At 57.9% G+C, this 16,034-nt stretch overlaps 2 protein-coding genes across 7 annotated transcripts; one reads left to right on the top strand and one right to left on the bottom strand.

Moving 5' to 3' along the window:
* Positions 1–202: 202 nt before the first annotated feature.
* On the bottom strand, positions 203–11,865 carry CDC25C (cell division cycle 25C). Of its 4 annotated transcripts, none has more exons than XM_090020940.1 (15): positions 11,596–11,865; positions 11,392–11,489; positions 11,053–11,092; positions 5,142–5,175; positions 4,917–5,036; positions 4,518–4,616; positions 3,957–4,091; positions 3,478–3,561; positions 3,099–3,251; positions 2,766–2,867; positions 2,084–2,146; positions 1,518–1,616; positions 1,249–1,382; positions 1,025–1,136; positions 203–796 (listed from the first exon to the last, which is right to left on the bottom strand). In XM_090020940.1, the coding sequence occupies exons 1-15, from the start codon at positions 11,739–11,741 to the stop codon at positions 656–658; spliced, it is 1,560 nt and encodes a 519-aa protein (XP_089877066.1). In that variant the 5' UTR covers positions 11,742–11,865; the 3' UTR covers positions 203–655. The 4 variants fall into 4 exon arrangements, with proteins under 4 accessions (XP_089877066.1, XP_089877067.1, XP_089877068.1 ...); XM_090020941.1 differs by having other exon boundaries at positions 4,917–4,997; XM_090020942.1 differs by lacking the exon at positions 3,099–3,251.
* Positions 11,866–11,932: 67 nt separating this feature from the next.
* Positions 11,933–15,974, top strand: LOC149856022 (oocyte-specific histone RNA stem-loop-binding protein 2-like). Of its 3 annotated transcripts, none has more exons than XM_090020949.1 (7): positions 11,933–12,112; positions 13,118–13,216; positions 13,299–13,403; positions 13,893–14,052; positions 14,732–14,851; positions 15,111–15,549; positions 15,825–15,974. In XM_090020949.1, exons 1-6 carry the CDS (start codon positions 12,072–12,074, stop codon positions 15,261–15,263), a joined length of 678 nt encoding a protein of 225 aa, XP_089877075.1. In that variant the 5' UTR covers positions 11,933–12,071; the 3' UTR covers positions 15,264–15,549; positions 15,825–15,974. The 3 variants fall into 3 exon arrangements, with proteins under 3 accessions (XP_089877075.1, XP_089877076.1, XP_089877077.1); XM_090020950.1 differs by having other exon boundaries at positions 13,893–14,245; positions 14,731–14,851; XM_090020951.1 differs by lacking the exons at positions 15,111–15,549; positions 15,825–15,974 and having other exon boundaries at positions 13,893–14,380; positions 14,731–14,744.
* Positions 15,975–16,034: the final 60 nt, after the last annotated feature.

Genomic DNA, 16,034 nt, shown 5'->3' with positions numbered 1-16,034 from the left:
TCAAAAGGATGGTCTCAGCATCTGTGCAAATGTCTGACAAGTGTCCCCACCTGCCCTGGGCCCAGGAGTCTCACAGATGGCTTTTGCAAATGGTTGAGATGAAAACCCTGGGGGGCATTCCCAACAACTACGTGCCCCAAATCGGTGGGCACTACCAGACTAGAGGGCTGTGGGAGAGATGCCCAAATCAAATATTTTGGTCTTTTAAAACGGTTTATTCTTCTTTTCAAAAGTTATGATTAACTGCAAAACTAAGAGTAAATACCGGGAAGGAACGTGGGGGCTCCTGCTGTTCCAGGAGGACAGGGTGTGCAGAGCTCTGGCTGTGACATTCCCTGCCCCGTCTTGCAATGGCAGGGTGGCACAGACACAGGTGAGAACTGGCCTTCCCAATGCCTGTTCTACGAGCAGAGACCACTCTGCCCACAGGAGGCAGGCCCCACCCTCTATGCATGGGCTCTGGGCTCAGATACGGGCATGTCTAAATACAGCATCACTGACATCTTTTCAAAAAGCCTCTTCCCAACGTTTCCTGTCACCCGAGATAGCCGAAGGTGGCTGTAGTTCCCAGAGGATGAGGCAGGCTCCTGGTTCCCAGCCTCTCACTAAGAGAGTGTAGCCCACTCCAGAGCAGAGCCCTTGTAAGTGGTGGCCTTCACAACTTCATGAGGCGAGTGATCTGGTCTCGTCTCTTCCGCTCTCCCACCCAGGACTTGCTCTTGGTGCGGAATTTCAGTAGCTCTGTCTTAAAGTCCTGGTGGTGCATTGGACAGTAGCTCTGGGGTTCACACAGCTCCTGAGAAGTAAAAGTGGAGACACTCATTATACAGGAAGCAGGACAAGGACCCCCAACCAACCACCAGGACAATGCCACTGGAAGGAGCTGGTGTGTTCGCCATGGGATAGAGCATTTCATCTTGCTGGTGACTGAACTCTGCTAGTGGGACCTCGCACCCAAGAAGCCAGCTTCTCTCTCAGGAAACCTTGGATACCCCGGCCCCATCTATCACATTTTGGCCCTCACCTTGTACTCAGGGAAGAACTCTTTGTAGCCTCCTTTCAGGACATACATCTCAGGATAATGCAGTGCAGGGTATTCGTTCATGGCTCGATCTTCCTCCCTCAGATAACGGCACCTTCAAACAGTGACAAGGGGAGCAGTCAGACGGGCAGCAGAGGGATTCACCCCAGCACGGACTCCTGCCTGCGCCTTCCCCCTCTCGTTAGCCAGGCGGGGCCTGCACTCACATCTTGGGGCCCCTCTCCGAGGAGAATTCACAGTGGAACACAAGGACAATGCGTTTCTGTGGCATGGATGGGAAGAGAGGCCTCTTCAGAAACAACTCAAAGAGGTCTTCTTGCCTGTGGAGGTTCAGAGCACCCTGCAGGAGAAACATGGGGAAGAGAATTTTCTGCTACACATCAGGATAACCAGCAGCTTGGGGGCAGCTCATCACAGGCACCCGATACTAATATCCAGTTTCTACCCTTGGCTGTTGCATATCCAGTTCCCTCACCTTGATGTGCCCTCCTAGATACTCATAGGGGTAGCGGCAGTCAATGATATAGAACATCTCGATGAGGCTTTGGAATTGCCCAGAGAGCAGGGCAGCCACCTGCAAGGGAACAAGCACACACTCAGGGCGTTGGAAAATGAAGGGCAGCTCCCAGGCACATGCATTCCCCTCCCAAGCTCCAAACTTTCTACCACTCTGGCCCCATCCTAGCAGAACACACAACCCGCACAGACCAGGTCAAAGCAAGACTCATGCCTGGAATAGGGCCACATGACTAGGCATCAGGTGAACAAGCTTTGGGAGCTGGATGAAGGAGATTCCTTCCACACAAATGCAGTCATGACCTGAACCAGTACCCAGAAGCAGTAGCTCCAGGGGGTAAGTCAGACAGCAAGGCCTAACCCTTGCTAAGCTGTTTTCTGCTGGAATTAAGGCCTGGGTACTTGATCCTGCACAGGATCACAGGGGAGGCAGAGAAGCAAAGAGGAGAGAGGTGGAGCTAGGGGCTGCACATGCAGACGGGCATGTGGGGTTACAGCGTAGGTGGACAGCAAACTGGTACTCACAGTCTCCGGGATGATATATTGTAGATCCTGGTGCCTTCCTGTCACTGTAGGCAGTGCATACACCTAGGAAAACACTGAATGGCAACATCTGCAAGGCCCCTGCTCCTCCAGAGCTAGTTCAGCAGCTCCCACCTGTTTCTGCTGCATGTCTTGGTGATATTCTTTGCCCTCTGAGGCAATTTTATAAGCTTCTCTGAGCACAGGATTCCCAGGTTTGTTGGGAGGTGTCCCCTCTCTTCCCATTGCCCAATGTTCCTCATAAGTGGCAGGTATTAAGTTTTGAGACAAAAATTGTTTGACATATGGAGGCAGTCAGTTTGTTCTCAAGTCAGTGGTTTTCAACCTTTTCTCACTTACGGACCCCTATGGACACTTCAAATGGAGGTGTGGACCCCTTTGACTTGTGAGTGAGGGTACCTGCATATTTTTAATTGATCAAAGTCATCTTTCGGAGACCCCTTAGGCAGCCTGCAGACCCCCAGGGGTCTGCAAACTCAGATTGAAAACCAGTGCTTTAAGTGGCTCTAGGGCTGGGGGCAGGGAAGATCTTCCTGTTGGGCAAAAAGGAAGATCAATCAGCTCTGCATACTAACAGTTAAGGGCTCCTTCTTCCATGCCTAGGCCTGACCTTTCTGCAGGCAGGGAGACCTTGAGGGTACATGGGGCTGGAGCAAACACATACCTTGGAGAAGTCCCCAATGAGTTGTCTGAGGCCATGGTCCTGATCCAGGATTTTGGTGATCTCCATGTCGGAGAGTGAGGCCGTCTTCTTCAGAGTTGCACCCTATAACCACCCAGGCAGGCATCAACAATACATATGCAAGCCAGTCCTGACCACCCAGCCCAGTGGGTGGCAAAAGGCTGGGCTGCCCCTGCCATGAACCCCAAGACCAGGTCCTGACAATGCTGCCTAGACTAGTTTCTGTCTGCCTTTAGAGCCCAGCACAGCAACTGCAGCTAAGGCTGAGGGGATGAGGATTCAGAATGCAGACGCAGTCTGGGCTGGCTCCCTTACCCCCTCCGGTTCTTCCTGGATCAGGCTGCATCTCCGTTTCACCTTAACAGGAGTTTCATTATCCTGACCCCTCACTATTCGCTTTAGCGCTGGCCTGTCTAATTTCTCCGGCATTGATGGAGAGCGGTACAGGCGGCTTCTGTTCACAGAGACCTGCTTGGAGACGGGCAAGTGGGAAGGGAACAGCAAGTCATGAGGGGGCACCGTCACCTCAGCACCCCATGCAGCAGAGCCCCGTTAGGGCTGGAAGCCAAATAGCAACTCTGAATGGCTCCGTAGCATGGCAAGGAACCCTGCTTTGCAGGTGCAGTCCTTGCTCTAACACCTGGGGCTCCTGCTTGGCCTTTTTCCATGATATGTTAGTAGGTAAGTGCCTTGCCTCACTGACGTTGATGTCCTGCATGAGGAGGGGCCCAGAGAGCAGAACAGCCATACTGGAAGACTGGTTACCAGCCACTGGTATCTGAAGGAGCAGAAACATTGCATTACCACCAAGACAGTCCACTGGCAGTCGCTGAGACCATGAGTCAGCCACAAGCCTGTGTTCCTGTGCCTGACTGGACCAGGCAAGGAAGAAGGACATATATGTCTGGGGCTCATTGTACTTGGGAGCTGCTCTCCCTTACATTTGCTCACAACAGGCCTTGGCCTCCCAGTGCTGTGTCTGGGTAATGACTATAACATCTTCCCAGTGCCCTTAAGTGACCAGCAGCCAGCAGAAAGAATGCTCCTCAGCACCCCCTGGCTCTTGGTAGCCTGGAATCAGATGAGGTCAGGGACTGGCTCTGTGATGCTTGTTTCTCCATCCTGGGCATGGCTCTGCAGCCCGTGACAGAGGACGCAGCATGCAGGACTCACCTCCATGTCTTCCTGCTCATCAGGGAAGAGAGCTGCGGAGCTGTCCAAGCGATCCGTAGTTCCGTGTGCACAGGATTCCGTCTCGGCAATTGGGCTGCCTAGATCTGCCATCTCAGACTCCAGGCTTCTTACATCCTAGCAGGGAAGAGGAGAAAAAGTTCAGGGGCTGCAGTGGTGCCCAGTTCCCACACCTCTGTCATGTTTTCCAGCACCAACCACCAATCCAGAGAAACTCCAGAGCGCAGAGCAGACTCCCTACAGTGCCTACCTAGCCTCACCCTGGGGAGTATTTTCTAGAGCTTGCCTGGAGCAGAGTGCATGATCTGCCCTAGTGGCAGAAGAGGAATGCTTGTTCCCTCTCCAGTTCCTGATTCTGTACTGGAGTCAGGGCTTCATTTGAGGAACAGACAGTACTCTTGGTCAGAGAGGGAAGATCTGATCCAGCCCAGCTTCTCCTCTCCCCTCACCCAGCCCAAGCTCTGGGTGCTGTACTACTACCCACTCCTCCCCACTCTGTGGGAGGGAGTCACTGGATTCTGAGGAGTTGAGATGTTAACTCACCAGTGGAGGGGTGGAGCTAGACAGAGGATCCATCACTTCTTTATGAAACAGCAAGGGCTTGGACACATGCCATCCTGGATGCTTAAACCAGCCCCCCTCCTGAAACGAGAAGGGTCAGGAGCTCTCAGCTCTCTGGCTCTAGTAGGTGCTGAGAACTACCTTCAAAATCTCCCACCCAAGGCAAGTTCAGATCTAACCCTGCCATTAAGCAGCCACTGGGCACTGGCTGTGAGGAGGGTCACCAGCATAGTGGGTGGGTGAGAGCAGGAAGGGAATCTCGAGTTCCTGGAAGACTGCAACCCTCCCAAAAGCAGCACTTGCAAAACACTGTCATGTCCGAGGGAACTCCAGTACTGAGACTGCTCCAGCCTGCCCTTAGCTGGTCCAGCAGGGACTCACCTTTGCCATGCTCATCAGGGGACTGGCCATCTCACTGCTCTCGCAGTACATGGTGCCTGGTGTGCTGCACCGTACCTGGGGCTGGAACGGACAGGAGGGAACGCTCACTGGAGACAACATCTGTAAGCATAAACTCAGAGCTGCAGCCAGCATCCCAGTGCACCCAGACTTGCCACATCTCCCAGACAGCAAATCGCTTTTCTTTGAAGATGAAAAGGTACTCACCGGGAGAGACCTCAGACACTGCCTCTGTGACTCTCTGCAGGAAGAAAAATTGCCAGTCAGTGTCCTGGCCCCTCTTTTCCTGGCCAGCTTGCACTGTCCTGGGACAGGACTCCCATCCCTACCTGCACCCTCCCTCACATCCACAGAGCTCTTCTGAGCCCCGGGACAGTGCTCAGCAACAATTCAGGACACCTGTGACCCCCCCCGAGCAGGATTATGCCATTTTGTAGGCAGGACAGTTTCAGAGGCCATGCCATGTGTCAGTGGCAGTGCTGCGACTTGAACGGGGGATCCTGTCTGTCATCTTACACCCTAAGGCCCGCCGCACCAAGGCCCCTCCCTCGCCAGAGCTTAGCAACAGGTTCGCACCTCTTGCAGCCCCAGCAGAGCCTGCTCAGTTGCTGGCTCCCGCAGGCAGCCCAGGCTCAACCACAGCTACTGCCCCCGCTCTCCCCAAGACAAAACGAAAGGTGTTTGTTGTGGGAGACTCCATCCTGCGGGGCACTGAGGGGGCAATCTGCCGCCCCGACCCCTTAGCCCGGGAAGTCTGCTGCTTCCTGGGGGCCCAAATCCGAGACATTGCGGAGAGGATCCCACAGCTCCTCCGGCCCACAGACCACTACCCCATGCTCCTTATTCACGTGGGCACCAATGACACGGCTCGGATCACCCCCAGCCGGGTCATGAGGCGCTACAGGGTTTGGGAGCGGGGCTTAGGGGTCTGGGAGCTCAGGTGGTGTTTTCGTCGATCCTCCCAGTCTCGGGCTATGGGCTGAGGAGGATCCACGTAGTGAACCAAAGACTGCGGAGCTGGTGTCATCGGGAAGGCTTTGGTTTCCATGACCACAGCCCGCTCTTTGGAGAGAGAGGCAGCGAGCTGCTGGGAAGAGATGGCCTCCACCTCTCCCCTGGGGAGGAGGCTCTTCTCAGCCAGGCTGGCTGACCTGCTCACCCAGGCTTTAAACTAAGCACGCTGGGGGATGGGGGGACTACTGCCACTGCTGGCCCGCTGAGCAGCCCTTGCAAAGCCAGCAGACCAAGGCACTTAAGGGAGCCCACCCATGCCCCAGCCCTGGCACAATCTGTGGGCAAGGCAAGAGCCCCCAAGGGGACACTTGCCTGCCTGTACACTAATGCCAGGAGCCTGGGCAACAAGCAGGAGGAGCTCATCCTCCTGCTCAGTGCAAAGAAATATGACGTCATTGGGATAACGGAGACCTGGTGGGACTCCACCCATGACTGGACCACGGGTGTAGAGGGCTATACCCTATACAGGAGGGATCGTGTTGACAAAAGGGGCGGGGGTGTAGCTCTCTATGTGAAGGAAAGCTACATGTCCCTGCAAGCTGATGTTGGCGACCAGCATGGACAGCTAGAGACCCTCTGGGTAAAAATTCGTGAGGAAATACGGCACAGGGGACACAACGGTGGGAGTCTACTACAGACCTCCCACTCAAAGTCCTGAGCTTGATCAGGAGTTCGCCCGGGAACTGACTGAGGCCGCTTGATCCAGGACCTTGGTTGTCATGGGTGACTTCAATTACCCGGACATCTCGTGGGAAGATCACTCAGCAAAATCTGAGCGGTTGCAAAGCTTTCTCTTGTGCGTGGATGACCTCTACCTGACTCAAGAAGTCTATGGGCCAACGAGAGGCAAAGCGCTGCTCGACCTGGTACTGGCTACGGGGGACGACCCAATCGGCGACCTAGCAATCGATGGGAAGCTGGGTGACAGCGACCACGAGCTGATCACCTTCACCATCCGCCATAAAGCTGGCAAGTCAGTCAGCAACACAGAAGTCCTTGACTTCAGAAAAGCCAACTTTGACAAGCTCAAGAGGCTAGTCGGTCAGGCCCTCAGGGACCGTGACCCCAGGGAGATGGGAGTTCAAGAAGAGTGGTTGCTTCTCAAGGAAGCGATCCTCAATGCACAAGCTAAATCTATTCCAACACGGAGGAAAGGCAGCAAGAAGGCACAGCAGCCCTCCTGGCTCTCCAAGGACCTAGTGGACCTCCTACGGCTAAAAAAGGAAGGCCTACAAAGGATGGAGGATGGGATTCACCTCCAAGGAGGATTATTTTGCACTGGTCCGGTCCTGCAGGGAGCAAACCAGGAAAGCCAAGGCTGCAACTGAACTCCAACTAGCTTCAGGCATCAAGGACAACAAAAAGTCCTTTTTCAGATATGTGGGGAGCCGGAGGAAAAGCAAGGGCAACGTTGGACCCCTGCTAAACCAGATGGGGCAACTGGCAACTGACGCCCAGGAAAAAGCAAACCTATTAAATAGGTACTGTGTGTCAGACTTTCATCAGTCCCGTGGGACGCCCATGCCTGCTATGGGACAGGGAGATCCAGGTGATGGGGATCCCCCGCCTTCCATAAATGCTGACCTCATGAAGGAACATCTTGAGAAGCTGGATACCTTCAAGTCAGCTGGCCCTGACAATCTGCACCCCAGGGTACTCAAGGAGCTGGCGAGCGTCATAGCCCAGCCCCTGGCACGGATCTTTGAAAACTCCTGGCGCTCTGGTGTAGTGCCCGAAGACTGGAAGAAGGCCAATGTGGTGCCGATCTCCAAGAAAGGGAGGAGAGTGGATCCGGCTAACTACAGGCCCATTAGCCTGACTTCTGTCCTGGGGAAGATCCTAGAAAAGTTTATTAAGGAGGCCATCCTTGATGGACTGGCCCAGGCTAACATCCTAAGGGATAGCCAGCACGGGTCTTGTTTGACCAATCTCATTTCCTTCTGTGACCAGGTGACCTGTCACCTGGACAAGGGAGAAGAGATTGATGTCATATATCTTGACTTCAAAAAAGCTTTTGATCTGGTATCCCACGATCACCTCTTGGCCAAACTGCCCAGTTGTGGCCTTGGCTCCACCACGATCCGCTGGCTGGGAAATTGGCTCCGTGGTTGGACCCAGAGGGTTGTGATTGATGGCAGTCACTCATCGTGGTGCCCTGTGACCAGTGGGGTCCCTCAAGGCTCTGTCCTGGGACCCATCCTGTTCAACATCTTCATTAATGATGTGGACACTGGAGTCAGGAGTGGACTGGCCAAGTTCGCCGATGACACCAAACTTTGGGGCAAAGCATCCACGCCAGAAGATAGGCGGGTGATCCAGGCTGACCTGGACAAGCTCAGCAAATGGGCAGACGAGAACCTCATGGTGTTTAACACCGAAAAATGCAAGGTTCTCCACCTTGGGAGGAAAAACCTGCAGCATCCTTATAGGCTCGGCAGCGCTATGTTGGATAGCACTACAGAAGAAAGAGACTTGGGGGTCATCATTGACCACAAGATGAACAGGAGCCTGCAATGCGATGCTGCGGCTAGTAAAGCGACCAAAACGCTGGCTTGCATCCATAGATGCTTCTCGAGCAAATCCCGGGACGTCATTCTCCCCTTGTACTTGGCCTTGGTGAGGCCGCAGCTGGAGTACTGCGTCCAGTTTTGGGCTCCACAATTCAAAAAGGATGTGGAGAAGCTTGAGAGAGTCCAGAGGAGAGCCACGCACATGATCAGAGGTCAGGAAAACAGGCCTTATTATGGGGATGTGGGTGCACTAGAAGGGTGCAATAGGCTACAAGCTGACCTTGACAGGTTGCAACGGTGGGCGGATGAGAATAGGATGGGGTTTAACACTGATAAGTGCAAGGTGTTGCACATGGGGAGGAAGAACCGGCACCACACTTACAGGTTGGGGAACTCCCCTCTTGCCAGCACGGAGACGGAAAAGGATCTTGGAGTCGTCATTGACTCCACGATGAACATGGGCCGGCAGTGTGGGGAGGCAGTCAAGAAGGCCAACCGTACCCTGTCATGCATCCACAGATGCATCTCGAGCAGGTCCAGGGAGGTGATCCTCCCCCTCTATGCGGCACTGGTCAGGCCACAGCTGGAGTACTGCGTCCAGCTCTGGGCGCCACACTTCAAGAGGGACGTGGACGATATGGAAAGAGTCCAGAGGAGGGCCACTCGTATGATCAGGGGTCAGCAGGGCAGGCCTTATGAGGAGAGGCTACGGGACCTGAACCTGTTTAGCCTCCACAAGAGAAGGTTAAGGGGGGACCTTGTGGCCTGCTACAAACTGGTCAGGGGGGATCAGCAGGTATTGGGGGAGTCCCTGTTCCCCCGTGCGCTGCCAGGAGTGACCAGGAATAACGGTCACAAGCTGGCGGAGGATAGGTTTAGATTAGATATTAGGAGGCGCTACTTCACATTCAGGGCGGCTAGGGCCTGGAACCGGCTTCCAGGGGAAGTGGTGCAGGCTCCTAGCCTGGGGATTTTTAAAAGGAAGTTAGATGAGCACCTTGCCGGGGTCATCTGACCCCGGTGCTCTTTCCTGCCAAGGCAGGGGGTCGGACTAGATGATCTTCCTAGGTCCCTTCCGACTCTAGCTACTATGAAACTATGAAACTATGAGAGGCTGAGAGCCATGGGGCTCTTCAGCCTGGAAAAGCATAGGCTCAGAGGTGATCTGGTGGCCACCTACAAGTTTATCAGGGTGACCACCAGGATCTGGGGGAACGTCTGTTCATCAGAGCGCCCCAAGGGATGATGAGGTCGAACGGTCACAAACTCCTGCAAGACCGCTTCAGGCTGGACATGAGGAAGAATTTCTTTACTGTCCGAGCCCCCAAGGTCTGGAACAGTCTGCCAGCGGAGGTGGTTCAAGCACCTACACTGAACACCTTCAAGAGTAAACTGGATGCTTATCTTGCTGGGATCCTATGACCCCAGCTGACTTCCTGCCCTTTGGGCAGGGGGCTGGACTTGATGATCTCCCAAGGTCCCTTCCAGCCCTGATGTCTATGAAATCTATGAAATCTTTCCGTTTGTGCTGAACAGAACACAGCCAGCTGGCTGGAGACTGGCAGGACAGCTCAGAAACTACTCACTTTTTTCTCGTTTCCAGATTCTGGTGTCAACCCGAGTAAGAAATAATACCAAATCCAACACAGCTGGCACTCCCACATCAGCCTCTGAGACACCCATGTGCAAACATCACCTGTCCAGGTCCAGCAGGTGCTAAAACCGGAAGAGGCAGGTACTGCAGGCACCCAACCACTGAGGGCAGGAGGAGCTGCTCTAGGCTCTTTAGGAATTTGTACATTGTCCACGCTCAGTAGGAACTGTTCAGATGGGGACAACACCCTAATAGCAAGGACACGCTGACGAGTGAGAGTCAACAGCCGTTTCTGACAGCATCCCAGCCACACATGTCGAACAGGCTGGAATATCCCCTTAATGGGCAGGCGGGCATAGCAGCAAAGCAGCAATATTATCATCTCTATTCCTCAGCTAACCACTTAGATGGGAAGGGGTTGTGTTGAAATAAGATTCAAATGGAAAAGGAGTACAAGGACTCAGCAGCTGAAAAGCCATAGACCAGCACTAAAATCAGCTCAGCTGGAAGTTTTGTAAGAAAGGAGAGGTGAGGTACAGATAGATCCACTTCAGTGTGTTCTGTGCAAAGGAAGAGCCCTGGGCCAATCTACCCAATGCTAACACTCAAAAAATTAGCTGTTATTCAAACTACCACACAGTGCCGCCGCCTCCCAGATTTCCAGGTTCTTGAAACAGAACCGGCTTCTCCAACACGCTGGGCGTGAAATGGTCTAAGCCAGCAGAGCCCTAGCCATTGCCCAGCCAGAGACAGGAATGGCTTGCGGGATGTCCGACAGGTGTGCTCCATCCAGGGCCCAGCCAGCACTCCTTGCCCAGGTACAAAATATCTCCAGTCACCGCTCACAGCTAACGGAGGACAAGGCTATTTGGACTGGACAGGCCCCCGCTCGCAGAATGGCGTATGCTGCCATTTCACAGACTGCCATTCTGCATACCATTAGCATTAATAATGGGAAGCAGATAGATGGCGATTAGCAGCCAGGAGGCAGGACACTTACAGCCCATCCTGAGGTCCCGGCGAGTCCATCCAACCTGCAACTGAAGAGAGAGAAGTAGGCGAAATCCGCAGCAAACAGCAGCGCCAGGCATGAGCAAGGAGGGCTGAGGTGGCGTCTGGCACCATGACAGGCAGGGACTGCTGGAAACGCCAGGCAGCCCTCGACCACCACACTCCTCCTGGCCCATCGTGTCCCGTCGCAGTCCCAGAGCGCCGGTCTGGGCCGGGGGCAGCAGAGGCCGGGGCGCCGAGGGCCGGGCAGTGCCAGCTGCGCGCAGAGACGTTCCCGGGCCGGGCGGTCTTGCCAGGCCACCGTTGCCGCGGCAGCAGCGGCGCTTACCAGGCTCGGGCCTGCCCGGGGACAGCGCGAAGCGGAAGACGGTCATCTCCTCGCCGCCGCTGAGGTCGGACAGGTCCAGGCAGCAGCGCGGCGTGGCTCTGCGGGGACGAAAGCGCGAGCGGCTCAGTGCCGGACCGGGCCCCGCGGGAGGCGCCCGCCCGGGGCCAGCGTGGCACGCGGGGAGCTCGGAGTACCGGCGCTCACCTGGGCGAGGCGCGGAGGCCCCGGGCGAGGTCCGGCGAGAAGGGCAGCGAGAGGTCGGCGTCCCGCAGCAGCCCCAGCACCATCCGGCAGCCGGCGCGCAGCCCGAGGCGCGAGCCGCCCCGCCCCGGGGAGCGCCGGCCAGACATGGCCTGCGGCGGGCAGAAGATCCCGATCCCGATCCTGCCCCGCGGACTTGAATGTAAATAGAACCCGCCCCTCGAACCTGCCGGCTCGCCCTCCGGCCAATCAGCGCGCCGCTGGGGGGCGGGGAAAAACAAACCCCAGAGCCGCTCTTCGATTGGCTCGCTGCGCTGCCCGGTATTGGAGCCCGGGCGGGCGGGGCTATTGCCATTGGGGGTCCCGCCGGCCGGCGGGTGGGGCAGGGCCTCGGCGGCCAATGGCCGCGCGCGGGCGCACGTGGCGCGTGGCGCGGGCGCTAAGAGGGGGCGCCGGACGGACCGGGGTTGGGCTTGTTCATGTTGCCTGCGGCCTCCTCCCGGCCCGCGGCGGGGCTCAGGTACGGTCGCGCGGCCTCGGGCAGAGGTGCAGCCCTGCCGGCCCTGGCCCTGGCCCCGGCCCCGCGCGGCTCTGCCGGTGCCCTGCCCGGGGTCTCGGTCCCGGCTGCGGCTGTGGCACAGGCTCCCGCCCCGCCGCGTCCGGAAAGGCAGCGGGGCTCGGCGCAGGAAGCCCTGGGCGCTGCCGGCCTGGCGAGGCTCTCCGCGCCGCCCCTTCCTGCTGTAGCCGAGGCGGTGGCGCTCCGGCCACCGCGGGGTCTGCCCGGGCGCTTGCCCGCGCCGGCCCCTGCGCGGGGCAGGGAGGAGCCCCGGCTTGCTCGGGTGCTCGCAGGCTGCTGTGAGGAGCGCTGGTCACCAGCAGAGCTGGCCCCGTAGAGGCTTAAGCAGCGGCAGGTGCGGAGCTGCCGGTCAGAAAGGCTTTGTAAGGGCAGTGGAGTGAGCGCGGCTGCGTCTTTCTGGCTGCCCCGTCTCTGCCCCCAACCACTTCAGGAGCAGTAGAGCAATAGCATCTCCGTGTCTCCAGAGCAGTGGTTCTCAGTGTCTGTAGGTACCCCCAGATAAACTTAAATCCCCCCTCGCCCCCCTGAAAATACTAGCTGTTAAGTGTCCACTTCTCTTTTGACCACAGAAAGATAATAGAGCAGTTCCTCCGAGACCCCGCAGGCCATGCTGCTTTCTGATGCTAGCTCTGGGTCTGTCGAGTCCATCCTGTTTGCACTCCTAGCAGCATTACTGTTGCATGGCACCCTTGACAGGACTTCAGTGCACCTGGAGGGATCCCCTGTCCCTTGGCAGAGAGCTTGCAGGTCTCTGTACTTCAGGCATGAGCTCCTGAAGAGCCGAGTCCTCCGTTCCCCCAGGTGCCTGGGTGGGGCAGCTCTGGTTCTGCTTTGCGGAACCAGCAGTTGACTTGTCCGGCGAATGCAGCGAGTTGCCTCCATCGGTGACACAAGCCACCTTTACGCTGTGGGGCTCCTGCTGAACAAGCCTCTTCTTCCCTGGAACAGGCCCTTGTCCTCTGAACCCATTTCTTTCCAAGTTCGCGTGGTCAGCATCGGGGTTGGCACACGGCCAAGCCTAGCGCAAGGAGCCCTCTCAGGATGCAGGTGTGTTGGTCTCTGCCAGTGATGTGGCTTGTGCAGGCTCATGTCTGGGGTCTCCAGTGCTAACTGGGTTCCTTTTCCCCAGATCTGACATCGAGACAGATGAAACCACCCTGCAGCGTAGGCAGAAGCAAATTGATTATGGGAAGAACACCGTGGGCTACCAGCGCTTTCTGCAGCAGGTTCCCAAGTGAGGGGTCTTTGTCTTTCACCTCTTCTTCCCATATGGGCCTGCTGGCTTTGGCTCTGGCCACAGGCACTTGGCACAGGGGAGATGTCAGAGCTTGCTCTAGAGCAGGGGCTCCAAAACTACCCTGGGGAATACGCAAGACATCTGAGGGGGACGTGAGAGAAACTGCGTAATGGCAAACTGATTTTCAATAATAATAATAATAGGCATGAAAGGGTTTAAAATGTAAGGCATGTGCTGGAGGGGCACATGGGCAGCTGGCAGATCTGGCAGGGGGCACGCAAAAGAAAAAGTCTGGGAACCCCTGCTCTGTAGCAACTCCTCCTCCTCGCTGAACCTGCCTAAGGGCAAGTTCCCCTTCCTGCCCCACCAGACATCCCAGGGGACCATGAGGCCATTCTTGTCCTGTTCCTGCTAAGATAAGAGGGTCTTGCCCAAGCTGGGAGGATCTGGACGTTCCTTATGACGAATGTGATACTGTATTTGTAGGTCTGCTCGTCGGGCAGGGGTCCACCCTCAGACTCCGAACAAGCACAAGAAGTACAGCCGCCGCTCCTGGGACATGCAAATCCGGCTGTGGAGACGCGCCTTGCACGCGTGGGACCCGCCCAGCCAGTGGCCTCTCCAGGGCTGCCAAGGACTTGAGAGGGAAGTGTCTGCCAGATGCTTAGCTCCTTCAGAGCCTTCCAGGGGGAGAGCTCGTTTGGCAGAGCGAAGGGGCAGCACCCAAGCAACGTGCAGCTTGTGCCCACGCTGGGCTGCGGTGGTCTGCTTAGTGCCGCCTCAAAACACTCGCTGAGTGCAGCTGCCCTTACACCTGCCAGTGCCGGTGGCTTGAGACGGTCAGTGAATGGGGCATTAGCATGGCCAGGCCTCCATTTGTCATGGGCCCACTGAGACTTGGCGCCTTATGATGCTGGGCAGCAGGTGTTTTGCACCTCTGGAAGGAGAGGGGCTATGCAAAGAAATCGTGCCAGGTGCAGTGTTGGGGACGTGTTCATATGTCTTGATGTGCACCATGTGCCTCCCTGCGTTGTGTGGTGTACCTGGGCATCTCCCGTGCTGCTGGGGAGGGGGGCGGAGCAGGGGAACAGGGGCCTTCAGTTGTTGGGTCTGATTAGAGAGCAAAGACGGTGCAGTGTTCCACATCGCCGTCCATCCGTGTTTTCTGGGGAGGAATCCTGCCTGTCTGCCTTCTTGGCTGGGGCTCAGGGGAGAGAGACCTCTCTGCCTCCCAGCAGCACTGGGACCTCATGTGCCCCACTGCTTGCTGCTGCTGCGTCTCTTTGGGGTCAGTGAATGGAACTGCTGTTTCCTTGCAAGACAGGCCCTGGCAACTCTCTGCAGCGGTGGAGATGGAGACAGACCCTTTGTGTTGCCTTTCCCATCACTGGCTGGGAGCCTTGGCTTGGCCTCCCGAAAGCCTGGCCAGAGCAGCACTAGGAGAGGTAGGTGGGGGACGGAGCAAGGGAAGCAGGAGGGATGCTGTTGGGTTGCAGGGGGTCCACCAGGCAGGAGGCAGCTCTCGTGCCTCTCTGCGGAGGGATATGGGGGCGGGCAGGGAAAAGTGGTGGAAGGGATCACTGGGGCTTGGCACCCGCCAGGGCCAGGGCCAGGGCCACGCTCAGGGCCTGAGCGTCTGCCCTGCCCTGTCTTGGCTTGCTTCCCTCGTCCGGTGGGGCTTATGACTCGTGCCCCCTCCCTCAGCTTGCTGCCCTGGCGGCTCCAGGCCCCTCTTCTTGCCTGGCCCCCGTGGAGGATCCCGGCTGGCTGCACCTCTGGGGAGACGCTGCTTCTGGATGGGGCTGCATGTCCAGGGAGCGCGGAGCACCCCCTCTTTCGCGGCCGGCGGCGCCGTGACGCAGCTGCCCGCTCCCGGCCCCGGGGGAGCGGGGGCAGCGGGCTCTTGCCTCCGGCCGCGCCAGGAGCGCGGGCCGGGCACGTGCCGGCGCGGGCGGAGCGGGAGCGAGCGGCGCCCGCCGACACGTGCGGGGGCCGGGCCGGGCCGGGCCGGGCGATGGCGGCGGCGGTGCGGACTACACTTCCCAGGGTGCCCGGGCGCCGCGCGGGCGCTGCGGGCTCGGCCGGGCCCGGGTGCGGGGAGCCCCGAGCTGGGGGCGCCCGCCGGAGCCCGGCGCTGGACGAGGTGGGAGCGGGCCCGGGGCCTTGCGCGGGCGGCTCCCGGCTGCGGGGGAAGCCGCGCCGGGTCGGGGGCCGGCCACGGGGCCAGGGCCGCTCGCGGCCGGAGGCTTGGCGGCGCGCCCGGCAGGGCCGGGCTGCAGGGCTGGCCCAGGACAGGGAGCCCCGAGCCCCTGGAGAGGAGCCCGGCTGCGGGCGCAGGGCGGGCTGACGCCGGGACAAGGAGAGCGCGGGTGTGACCTTGCTGCCGCGGGGCCGCTAACGCAGCCGTTTGTGTTGCAGGGCCGGCGGGGATGGAGCGCGAGGAGTCCCACCTGGCTGGGCCCAGGAGTGGCGCGCTGGGCATTGCTCCCGACTAGCCTTTCTGAGGGGTGAGACAGGAGTCGGGGGCTGCCAAGTGGTGCGGGTGCCAGGCGTGTGCGAGAACCATGGTAACCCTGATCACCGAGCAGCTGCAGAGTCAGACTCTGGAGGAACCAAAATGCACGTCCT

Source organism: Crocodylus siamensis, chromosome 10 (assembly GCF_052110815.1).
Source record: "Crocodylus siamensis isolate JL-2025a chromosome 10, ASM5211081v1, whole genome shotgun sequence".
In the NCBI taxonomy this organism is placed as follows: Eukaryota; Metazoa; Chordata; order Crocodylia; family Crocodylidae; genus Crocodylus; species Crocodylus siamensis.
The sequence above is the reverse complement of the archived record's forward strand: the minus strand, read 5'-3'. Positions and strand labels throughout refer to the sequence as shown.

What these genes read in the sequence shown, in the direction of transcription:
- CDC25C (XM_090020940.1), bottom strand. Translation starts at nt 11,741, where the DNA reads ATGTCTGGCCGGCGCTCCCCGGGGCGGGGCGGCTCGCGCCTCGGGCTG. An exon ending in AGTGTCTGAGGTCTCTCCCG is followed by an intron (nt 5,037 to 5,141) that starts GTGAGTACCTTT and finishes TTATGCTTACAG; the next exon opens with ATGTTGTCTCCAGTGAGCGT. An exon ending in ATGAGCAGGAAGACATGGAG is followed by an intron (nt 3,562 to 3,956) that starts GTGAGTCCTGCA and finishes CTGCTCCTTCAG; the next exon opens with ATACCAGTGGCTGGTAACCA.
- LOC149856022 (XM_090020949.1), top strand. Translation starts at nt 12,072, where the DNA reads ATGTTGCCTGCGGCCTCCTCCCGGCCCGCGGCGGGGCTCAG. An exon ending in CGGCCCGCGGCGGGGCTCAG is followed by an intron (nt 12,113 to 13,117) that starts GTACGGTCGCGC and finishes TCCCTGGAACAG; the next exon opens with GCCCTTGTCCTCTGAACCCA. An exon ending in GCTGCCAAGGACTTGAGAGG is followed by an intron (nt 14,053 to 14,731) that starts GAAGTGTCTGCC and finishes TTGCAAGACAGG; the next exon opens with CCCTGGCAACTCTCTGCAGC.